This window comes from Eucalyptus grandis, chromosome 1 (genome assembly GCF_016545825.1).
Source record: "Eucalyptus grandis isolate ANBG69807.140 chromosome 1, ASM1654582v1, whole genome shotgun sequence".
Classification (NCBI taxonomy): Eukaryota; Viridiplantae; Streptophyta; class Magnoliopsida; order Myrtales; family Myrtaceae; genus Eucalyptus; species Eucalyptus grandis.
The window spans coordinates 23,209,889-23,221,575 of NC_052612.1; the positions used below are offsets into that span (position 1 = coordinate 23,209,889).

Genomic DNA, 11,687 nt, shown 5'->3' on the forward strand with positions numbered 1-11,687 from the left:
CATACTCGTGTTCGCTAGAAGATGCAAGTTACTCTAAATGCTTACTGCTCCCCAATCTCCCTTTTGATATCGCTTGTGTATTAATTTCGCTCTTCTGGGTCAAAGAGCGCATCAGATCTCCTAAGAGTGCTTAGATGTATACAGGATTCGATTGGATATACGTTTTAGAGAATTTTGATCAGGTATGCTGTTGAACCGGTATTTTAAGGAAAACTTGCCCTTAACTCCTTTCAGTTGAAAGAATCTGTAAACCAGTAAACCGTAGCAACTTAATTACCAGATAAATGATGAGATCGCCGTGTCGCTTTTACTTCTCTTCTTGCCCCCGAATATAAGTTGACAGGTTGTTTACCAAGCAAAAGAACTAAATGGAGGGTTGAGACACAAGTTTATTCAAACCGTTTTGATCCGTCTAGCTTATGTGGTTTTCATCATTCGCATTAGTTGGACTTTCCTTAACTTCTGTTTTGTTCTTTAGAAAGTGTAAACTCGGATGGAGCGTTTGAACAAGTGAAATCTTTGCGCAAAGTAGTTGGCATGAAATATTAAAAAAAACTTAGCATTATCATTCAAACAGACTCCTAGTTGTAGTTCCTGGTGTACGTGTCTATAGTTATTCTTCTAGTATTGCCCCTGATCTCTTCTCGATTATTAGTAGGGTGAGCATTATTTCAGGATTGAACCTGGGACCAAAGAACCATACTGGTGGGAACTTATCTGATTCTAGGTTTTAAGATATGTAGAGTAGGTTCTAGGTTTTAAAAATTAGGGAACCTATTTCAACATGTGGATTCTAAGTTCTAGGCAAGTAAAACTTGGAACCAAGAAGTAAGTTTTTGTGTTTTTTTTTTCGTCTATATCTTCACATGATCTTGCAGTATTTCATAGCGTCCGATGATAAGTGTATAATCTGGACCTACTAGTTTAAGCTTCTATTTTATACTAAGACTTTTACTTTATTAATTTTTATATTCTTCGTAAGTCTAAATATAAGTTGTGGTCTATAGATTGTGGCAATAAGTAGTAATTATTAAAGATGATGATTCACTGTAATCGTTCAATAAATAATATAGGTGAAACTTGAGTAGATCATAAAATTTGCAATAGGGGAGGGTCAAGTTTTAGGATATGCAGATGAGGTTCTAGGTTCCAAAAAGTGAGGAATTTGTTCTAACGGGTAAATTCCGAGTTCTAAGTTACTCTATAGAACTTAGAATCGCTTGGAATCGTTCATCCTTAATTATTAGGACAATTTGCCCTTTTTGTTTTATCAAGTGGAATTACAAAAAAGAAAGAAAAATCAAGTAGTGGTCAAGGCCAATTTGATAGGGAAAGAGCAACAGAAGCAATCGCCACTTGCCAATATGTAACAAGCCACCAAATTGTGGCAAATGACCAGTCCCTCTCGAGCGCAAGTCGCTGTTAACATGGTACGTTTGAGCAGTAAGTGAATGCAGAGTTGAACTGTTGCTTGCAATGAACTTTGATCAGAAGCAAAATGATCATGAGATGGACAGAAACCTCGTCGGGCGAAACCACTTCTGGTAGTTGAGGATTAAGATTGATAAAGAGATCATTAAAATACTCGACCGCATTCATGGTCGCAGTTGAGCTGTTGTACTGTCTTTCTCAACCAACATTGAAAGAAGGGGCAGGGTCGCTATGATCAAGAAGAATGACACAAAAGAATTATACCAACAAACGATACATAATTACCAAAAAAAAAAGGAAGAACACTCGGCGGAGAAAATCTTCATTTTTGCGGTGGCTCGGTTACCGTCCTGGGTGGCTGTCAAAGTCAGCACTTCGGAAGGTCCGACGGTGGCGGCGGTAACTTCTGATTGGGCTGTGGTCCGTCCAGGACTATCCATGCCATCTTCAGACCCCAGCTCGTGTGCACGTCCAAATGGCAGTGCATGAACCATACCCCTGTTTCAATTCAAACATATATTATATGTTTCTTTTTTTATGATTTAGGGGCACAACCTACGTAACACCTGTTAAGCCTTGCTAACAAGTAAAGTTTAGCCTTTGACTAAGGTCAACTCTCTTTTTTGACTTGGAAGCCTCCCGACGCCCTGATCAACTGTGCAATCCTTGAGAGTTTATTAGTGACCAATACTTGAAAACCTATTAGAACTATTATTAATCTTGTATTGAAATTAATTGAGAGGATTTACTAATGACAAGTTGAGGCCGAGAGCACTGCCTATCTTTATTGCTTCATAATACTAAAATTCGATGGATTATAAGATATATTCACTATACTGCACACATGTAATAGTATTATGTACCTGGGTTGTCAGCTAGGAAACGAATGGCCACCCATCCTCCTGAGGGAACACCGAACGTGTTCCTCTCGATCGGATCCACCAAATTGAATTTGGTCGGGTCTTTATTCGGGTTGTAGTTCCCGGACCCTTGCCCGACAACGAAGAAGTTGAACCCGTGCAGATGAAGCGCGTGGCTCTCCGTGCCGAGGATGCTCGTGTCCTGCATCACCAGCTCTACACTTGTGTTGTATGCCAACACCACCGTCTTGGTGCCGTTGGTCACCATGGTATTGTTTGGCGGCGTCCCCGTGTAGTTGAACTGGACGGGCGGGTTGGTGGGGAAGTCCGTGGTGTACACTCCGTTGGACTGGCCGAAGAAGTGAGCCTGCAGGAGAGCGACGGACGGCAGCACAAACGATATGTTGTTGACTGATGCGGCGAATTTCGTGCCATTTGGTCCTTGACACGTGGTGTTTTTGGGGCACGGACTGGTCCCAAGGCCGACGGTGAAGAAGAATTTTCTGTCAACCTTTTGTGGCACGTTGGCAGGAAACTTAGCGCTGGCCAAACTACGCAATTGCCCTGTAAATTTGGCGACAAAACCGGTGCTGTTCATGGGAGGGAGAGTTGGTTTATATTGGGGGAGCTTCTTGAGCGGCGGGTAATTTGAGCTCTTTGGATGTTCGTACTCAAGGATTCCGGCGACGGTGGAATTGTCGAAAGTGCCCATGCCGGTGAAATAGGGCCACGCTGCCATGAGGAAGGTGGAGTTGGGAAAGTCGGTTTTTGTCTTGAGGAGGACATTCATGGTTTGGCCCGGGGTTAGGTGGAGGCAGCCCGCAGAAAAGGGCTTGGTGTACACGGCATCAACCTCGACGACGGTGACTGTGTGGTTGGCTATGCTGAAGAAGAGCTCGTCGTTGAGTGCAGCGTTGATCAGCCGGAGGAGGTATGTCTTCCCAGGTTTCACCTTCAACTTGAAGGTGTCTGTTGGACCAGTTTCAAAGCAGAGTAAGGTCTACTGCTCGCCTAGCGAGAGACTATTGTATACGAAATATGATGGGATTAATTTACCCAATTTAATGCAGAAAATCAGAGAAAACCTTTGATTTTTCTATTTGTTGGGTTGACTAGGGTGAATCATAATACTTACGTGATTTGTATAATTTAGTACAGTGAATCTCCATCACCCTTTCTAACATAACGTCAGGAAGCAAAAGATGCCGCAACATCATAATATATTTCTATGATGATGACGTTAATTCGAGTAAACGTTTTAGGCCATAATCTGATGTTTGCCATGGTAAAATCTTATAAAACACAACACAGAAACCGCTCTGTAGATATAAGATTTGTGTCTTTTCAGATATGTTATCGGGTATAAGTTAAATTTCACAATAAATACGAGGGCAGTAGGATTGAAGTAAATCCTAGATTTTGGCCCCTAAATAGAAATTGTTGTACATGAGCTATGACAACTTGTAAAGAGAGATTATGCCGTATGTTGGACTCGTTACATACATTGGTGCAGCATACTAAACCAAGTAAGCATGTAGAAGGATTAGCATCGATGAAAAATTATTAAGTGAACCAGGTTCATTCAGCCGAACCGTTAAGTCTGGTGGGTCTCAAATGTAAGCAAGGGGAACTCACCGGATTGAATGGTTCGGACGTATATAAGTGCATGCGTATGATGCGGCCAAAAAGCTCTCGTTCATATGATACCATAAGTTATCAAAGAGTTCCTGGCCACAAAGGTTTTGACTAGTGCAATGTGCATGGGGAGGTACCTTTAGAGGAGCAATTGTACAAGGGTCCTGGAAGGCCATTGATGGTATAGGCATCGGAGACATTGGGACCTCCTCCACTCTGAAGAGCTTGGGCGATGACCGCTTCGGGGTCTACATTAAACCACTCTCCTATAGACAATAACAAGAGATATAAGCTTTATCAAATGTACGTATCCGTGCAAGATTCATTGCACATGTTTCGGTTATCTTTACACCATTCGCGGAAATTTTCTCCATTGACAACGGATGGAATAAAAACTCTTTCATACACAACGTTCAAATAGCTCACCAAATATTATGGGGACTTCCTTGGAGGGTTTCTCGAACGGGTAGGACTCGTTCCGCTTGGGGAGGATGATGATGGGGCCGTGGATGCTCGATCTTAGCCACGAGACGTGCGCGTGCCACAGCAGCGTTCCTCTCTGGCCGGTGAGGGTGAAGTTGTAGGTGTAGCTCTGGTTGGTCTGTATGGGACACTGGGTTACGTAAGCCGGTCCATCCGCCCATCCCGTCCTCAGTTGCCGAACCCCATGCCTGCCGTCGCCATTAATCAACACACACCGAGCTCCTTTTATTAGTCATTTTAACCGACCGGAGAGGTTGAAACATTCGTATCTCGCCTAAGTAAAATATGTTCGTGTCGACATGGATGGAGAAATTCTAGATATCCATAGAATGTCACGCCATGGCACTCCTGTCTCATGAATGTCCATCTACTCATATATTGCCTAGTTTCAATTGCCATCTCATGGTATAAAGATATCATCACGTGAAACTAAGAAGTTTCCAAAAATCTATCCATATGTGCACTTGCACTTCCTATGAAATTACACCGGCACGTATATATATTGTCCCGCACGCTGATAAATTTAATAGAAGAATAATATTCTGTAAACAGTTTCCACTTTAGTAATTATCAGTTGAACTCTTTTAATTTTGAAGTATGTAATTGAGAGTCAAATAGAAGACAGTAGCATATAATGTTGATGAAAGTGACAGAAGAGGCATTTTTCTCAACAACATTCAAATGTTTCTGAGAGCGTAAATCGATGAAGTTGGTCACACTCCTCTTCCTCGTACCAGTGAATCGTGACGTTGGCGGCAACATGATTCACCACCTTGACGAGGATGTTGTCGCCTTCCCTCGCCACAAGCGGCGGCCCTGGATACTGCTTGTTTACACTCAGCACACTCCTCGTGTGGCACATCCTCGTCATGTTATGGGAATCGATCTATAATCAGTCATCATTCAAGAAGTTCGGCGTCAGAACCACCGTGGCCACGAATCCAAATAAAAACCTGAACCCAAATTATAGAATGACAAAGTGATTAACAAATGTACGTACATGGAAGGTGTAGTGCCTCGTTTTGCCTTCTGCCAACTTCAGAAACCCTAGTAGCAACGTGCAGAAGATGAAGAGCTGGTTCTGGAAGCTCATCTCTCCAATTTGGTGAAGATTACAGCTATAAGAGGTAGCTATGATGTGCTGGCCAAATGCAAGTGATGAAATACGTGGACCACCAAGTGCGAAGGCATTCGAAGAACGAGGGTCGAATTTATAGTGGGCGAAGGATGATTAGGTGGAATATGACAAGAAAATAGGTTTGAAAGAGAAATAAATATTATGATAGTGAAGGGTTTTCACATGGTTAGTTTGATCTGTCCGAGGGTGTCCACCCTTGTCTGATCCGCAATTGCTCTTGGTCGTGCTGAATTTTAGAGTGTAGCCAAAGTAAGAATTTTCCTTTCACTGTCCGGACATTTCGATTGCTACATGGACCATCCCGTGTCTACCCATTCTTGAGAACCTTCGAGTGGAAAGCATGAATAACCCACCTTATACTATATAGGTTGCCGAATATGCCTAGGGCGCGACCATCATTGAGACGGAGTTGGGGTGCTCCGCTCGGTTCACCACCACCACCACCACCACCACCACCACCACCACCACCACCACCATTGGGCACTGATATAGCGACTCCACCACTACCCCAACCGAGGTTGGCAAACTCTAGATTGTACATGGGATATATCGGAGTAGTTGAACATGATCAGATCAATGGTAGTGGTTAAGACTCTAGAAATTATTGAAGCAATATGTTAAATCAGATACGTGTGAGAAAGTGACTTACTAATTGCTATGGCTTTCATGATACTTAAACTTCAATGAATTGGTAATGTGAAGAGCAATGTGATCTCCACAAATACTACTAGAAGGCCAAGTCCTTTTCTTTATGCCGAAGTCCTAAAGTTTAATATTTCAACTCTACCTATATCAAATTTGTATGCAAATTGCATAATCGCACTGATTTCTATGGTTTTATTAATCTAGATAAGAACTCTCGCCAAGACATTAACTAATTAAGATTGACCCCATTTAAAATTTATTTTTAAGATTATGATCTAGATTTTAACAGGCATGATAACAGCCCACATTGTTGCCTCCTCCGCCACTACCACCACCATTCTACCAGTAGTGGTGCGATGATAATGGACTAGATGAAGAATAAATATAATGATGCTACACTATTTTAACGCATTTCTTAAAATCGTTTTAACACAACTCATTTATGAGATAGAAAGCCCGTAATTTTCCTCGATTTTGAAAAACTCCATTTTCTAGATCCCCTCTCTCTCTCTCTGTGTAACTGGTTGAACCATTGAAGAAGCAGAAGCCTACTGGTCAGTGGCCAGTATTTTGCAACAGCATGGTGAATCCTCTCAAAACTCACCACCGACAGAAAAAGCAAGAGATGTAGTAGTTGAAGAAAGGACCTCCTTTCCCTAGGTATATTTCCGTTCATTCTACTTAACTTGGGTTCAAATCATGGCGATTTTCTTGGGGACTAAGTAATGGTGCATGAGACTCTAAACCGCATGACTGGCTCTTTGCTTATAACCTATTAATGCTAGATTATGACCCCCTACATGTTCTCTTTCAATGAACAGCTCTAACACCCCCTTCCAACAATTTCGCAGACTAAGTATTGTTGGGTACGAAGATTCGTTATTCCGTTTCCTAGACATCCTGCGTTTATCGCCGCTGATATTAGTAGTCAAGTACTAGTTAAAGATAAAGCTCCCATTTCTAAATTTTTAACTATGAACATGTGTAAAACGAATGTTGTTTAACCTATCCACCCAATATTTATTGTCTATATACATAAATGGACGCTTTTTGAGAGGAAGATCATTTGCTTGGAACGTAAAAAAGTACTTGAGATTATAGGGCTGACCAAAGTTGATTAAACTAAGACTAGTAACATTTCAAGTTCGACTACAATGCCTGTTGGTGAGACGATGTTCATCGTGTTAAATTTAAGATCTGCAAGTCGTCAAATGCGTCCTAGTTCTGTGGACTTGAGGATGAAATATCAACTTACATGTGTACCGGCGTTCAGAAAATCGAGACCTCATGCTACTATGCAATTTTTTTACAGGTCTTATATATGCATCATTGGTTAAAATAAGACACGCGGTTGCTAGCATGCTTAGGCGACAATTTTCCTGGTTATAGTTTCAGATGACATTTTTATACTTGTCATAGCTTCATTAATCGAGTTGAGGAGGCGACAGATGAGGAAACTATTGCGATGACAATTCCACAGTTGATATCTGAGGCTTTGACGGATCGTGTTGGATTAGGTGTTGAATATTGAACAGAGACATCTGTCGTACATTTCTTGGTTCTAGTTGGTGATGTTGCCTTTCGCAAGCTCGTTGGGAGACAAGGATGCTTTATCTTCTCCACTGCCACGTGCCAAAATGACCTCCGCCATGTCCTTAACGTCGAGAGCCTTGTATAGATACGGTGTAGGTGAAATATAGCCGAGAATGGGAAGAAATGGAGTTGGACTTTATAGGATGATAACACTTTTTTTAAGGAATTATCTACCCTATAACGTCGCTAATGGTTACTGACAAAAATCTTACAAGATACAATAAAGTCTAGAATGAGAATAAGAAATAGCAATTATGGTAATTCGTCAATAACTCTTTTTCTTTTTGTTTTTTGTTTTTTTTGGGTAGGTTTTACTCTACTCCAATTCTAACTTTCACTTTCAGACATTTACCCCGTCTTCTTGTAAGACGTGAAAGTTGAAACTCATACCTAAAATTAGATAGTCCTTACCTCTCGGAGGGATTCGAATTCCCCATCTCCCATTTTCTATGTGGGAAAGGGTGGCCTTTAGGGCAAGCCCTAGTGGTTATCCATTAACTCTTAAAAGGAAATTATCCAAAACAATGACTGTTTTTGAGAAAGAAAATAGATAAGACTTCATAATTAAAATGGGATGGAGAATTGACAAATTTATTTCAGTCTTTTGAATGGAAGCAACTCTTTGAAAAATATTGCAAAGTGAATAGATGTTTACTCAAAAGACACATTGGAAAATGAAGATTAAGTAATAAAAATTATATATTATTCTTAGAATTCCGAATTTTGTAATTTCTAAAACTCAATGATTGAACAAACATAATCTTTTACAAGCTAAGAAGTTTTGTCCGAATAGAAATAATCTTCTAAAGGTTGTAAGAGAACCTAATAACTGTTAGGCAAAAATTATAATAAACTTCTAAAATTAAATAATAATTATAAAAAACTGTATTCTATTGCTAACAGTCACATTGTTTCAATAGTAACATAAGTTATTTTATAAATCCAAAATTTGAATAATTAAAAAATAATAAATGAGGATTAGTGCCAATAATGACCTGTGAGCTTGCAAGTGCTAAGTGTGTTTAATAATTATGCATCCGCATGTAGATATTGTCGGTCTAACCCACTTAGCTCAATATCTTTATTTGAACAAGTTAAAAGACATACATATTCATATGGTGGCCATACTCCTAACTTTCCTGTATAGGATAAGGAAAATCACAATGTCATTTGTTTTACAAACAACAAATAACACTTGATGCATGTGAGACTGTTTCATCTCAAACATTAGACCATGTGGATTTCATGTGGTGCTCTTGACATTTAATGGTAAGGATGGAGTTGTTTCACATACTCTGGGATTTAGAAAAGTATAAGAATGATGGAATGATTAAATTGCTTGAGTAAGACATTCCATCCATGGTCCACTTATAAACCTCAAACGAAATAAAAGAAAAATCAGTCTAGTATTTGATATGGTGAATCTAGACATAGATCTGATTGTGCACAAGATCTATATAATTCGCTAAATATCTTAACGATTTGCAAAATATGTAATGTATCGTATATCCATAATATCTAAAAGACATCCTTAACACTCCCCTCATATTCAAGTTTATACTATAGATTATTTGAGTTTAGAAATGATATTGATAAATGACCTAAATTTGTAAAATTTGCAGAACTTTCAATAGTGCTATCCACATCAGCTTGTCCGTACATCGCTTGAAAAGCAATTACCGTCCAAATAAGCTTCCCGAGTAGACGACGAGAATATGTGATAACTAAGACCGCTTGAAAGTTGGCGCCGTTGAGCTTTGCTTTCAATTGGACGATGCTAAAAGCCGATTACATCATTTAAAAGTGAGCACTATTCGGACTAGCCTTGGGTTAGACGATTCATATTGTGAAATACTGTTCAAAAAGCACGCAATGAAGGACATCTTGTCATGTCAACTGCTTAATAAGAACCCACGATTGGTTGCGCTGGGGCCAATGCGACAAGGTTGATATAGTTTGAGGATCTTGTTTTGGCTCTCGGGAAAAAGCGGGGTGGATGAGAACAGATGAATGGTTGTGAACGAGTGTGTTGAACTAACAGGGGAAATTGTATATGAGTAAATTGAGCTAGCGGAGGCAGTTGGGTGCACACCGGGGTTGCCTAACTTTGGTACCAATTTACAAAAATTAAGAAGAATGATGGAACGATTGAATTGCTTAACTTCAATATTACAACAATGACCTATTTATAGGCTTGAAACAAAATCAGCAAAAATCCAGTCTAATACTCCATATATCATCAATCTAAACACAAATCCAACCACAGACAAAGTATACATAATTTAGGGAATAGTACAAAAAAATAATCATAACTATTGTATTAGTAACAATTCAGTTATTAACTTTTTAATTAGACCAATTTAGTCATTAACCTTTTCATATTTGTACCAATTCAGTTTATCTAACCATTTATGGAGGAAATTACTGACGCGAACACCGATCGTCTTTTGTGGCATGATTGATGTTGCCAGTACAATTTTATTTATTTATAATTTTTGTAATAATTTCTTGATTTTTTTATTAATTTAATAAATGTTTCTCTTTCTTTCCCCCCCCTTTTTTTTTTTTCCCTTTCCTCTTCTTTTTTTTTGTCCTTTTATTTTCCTTTGACCAATGTCGAACTTAGCCATGGCTGGCGACCGGCCTCGGTGAGGGTTCGCGAGGGCTTGCAAGGACTTGACCTCATCAAATTTGGCAAGGGCCGCCCTCGTGTCCTCTAGCGAGGGCTCAGCCCTCGTCACTTGGGCGAGGGTGGCCCTCACGACCTCTAGCAAAGTCGCCTTCGCTGAATTTGGGCAAGAGCAAGGCAAGGGAGGCCTTCGCTAGAGGCCGCGAGCACAAGTAGTGTCGGTTGCCCTCACCTGTGGCCAATCGTCGGCCATGGCCAAGTACTAGCCATAGGTTAAAGAAAAAGAAAATGAAAAAAGGAAAAAAATTAAAATTTTAATAAATAATAAAAAATAAAAAATTGTTCACATCAGTGTCGGCCGTGCCATGTAGGACAGTTAGTGTCTACGTCAATAATTTTTGACCTAAATTGGCTAGATGACTTAATTGGTACAAATATGAAAATATTTATGATTAAATTGATCAAATTGGAAAGTTTATAATTGAATTGGTACAAATATAATAGGTTTATGACTTTTTGGTACTTATCTCCATAATATGCTAAATATCCAAATGATTTGTAGAATATATGATATGTTAGTGATATCTCCTCAATATCTAAAGGAATTTTAAATACTGGTGCGTCCATGAACTTGCCCTTGGTGCCTAATAGATGTGTACAGACAACTCATTTATTTCTCTAAGTCAAAAGCATTTTGAGGATCGAGGATTGATATTTGGGCAAAGATACAACATGAGTTCCTTGTTGAGAATGCTTAATCATTTGTTATGTAGCACGTCCCCTTTGACAAGTACGTGGAGAAGCAAATCGATCAATGCTCGGCTTCTCTGCGAAGTTTGAAAGGTTTTTCCATTTCCTCTCTCACGGAGCAAAGTGATATCGTACGTCGACAATAGGCTTTGTATCACGCAAAGCATAGTAGGGACAGCATCAAGGTGGCATTTATTTTGGTATCTGTCTACGTCAAATTAGGGCCAGGAGTGCAATTATGATCGAGTCAAAAGTTTCTATTCGCAGTAATGCGCCAGGTGCTTTGTTTTGCATTGGAAAACATTGACACGGTCAAGATGTGGAAGCAGCAACCGTGCCATCTCCTGTTGTTTGTATCTGAATATGATCGCCGAACAGATTAGTGGGATCAACGGGCACCTGAAACGTCTTAGCAAAACTGGAAAAAGATATCTCCGCTTCTTCGACGAGAGTGTTATTCCATTCTTCTCATTAAGCTGAGAAATGCAGACTTCCTCGATCCATGTCGGGTGACTTGGTCATG

The 11,687-nt window shown here is 39.9% G+C and overlaps 1 protein-coding gene across 1 annotated transcript; it reads right to left on the reverse strand.

Annotated features, from left to right (window-relative positions):
• Nucleotides 1-1,510: 1,510 nt before the first annotated feature.
• Nucleotides 1,511-5,611, reverse strand: LOC104436681 (laccase-17). Its single transcript, XM_010049531.3, has 6 exons — nt 5,410-5,611; nt 5,144-5,295; nt 4,353-4,597; nt 4,064-4,192; nt 2,295-3,260; nt 1,511-1,929 (listed from the first exon to the last, which is right to left on the reverse strand). Exons 1-6 carry the CDS (start codon nt 5,500-5,502, stop codon nt 1,799-1,801), a joined length of 1,716 nt encoding a protein of 571 aa, XP_010047833.2. The 5' UTR covers nt 5,503-5,611; the 3' UTR covers nt 1,511-1,798.
• Nucleotides 5,612-11,687: the final 6,076 nt, after the last annotated feature.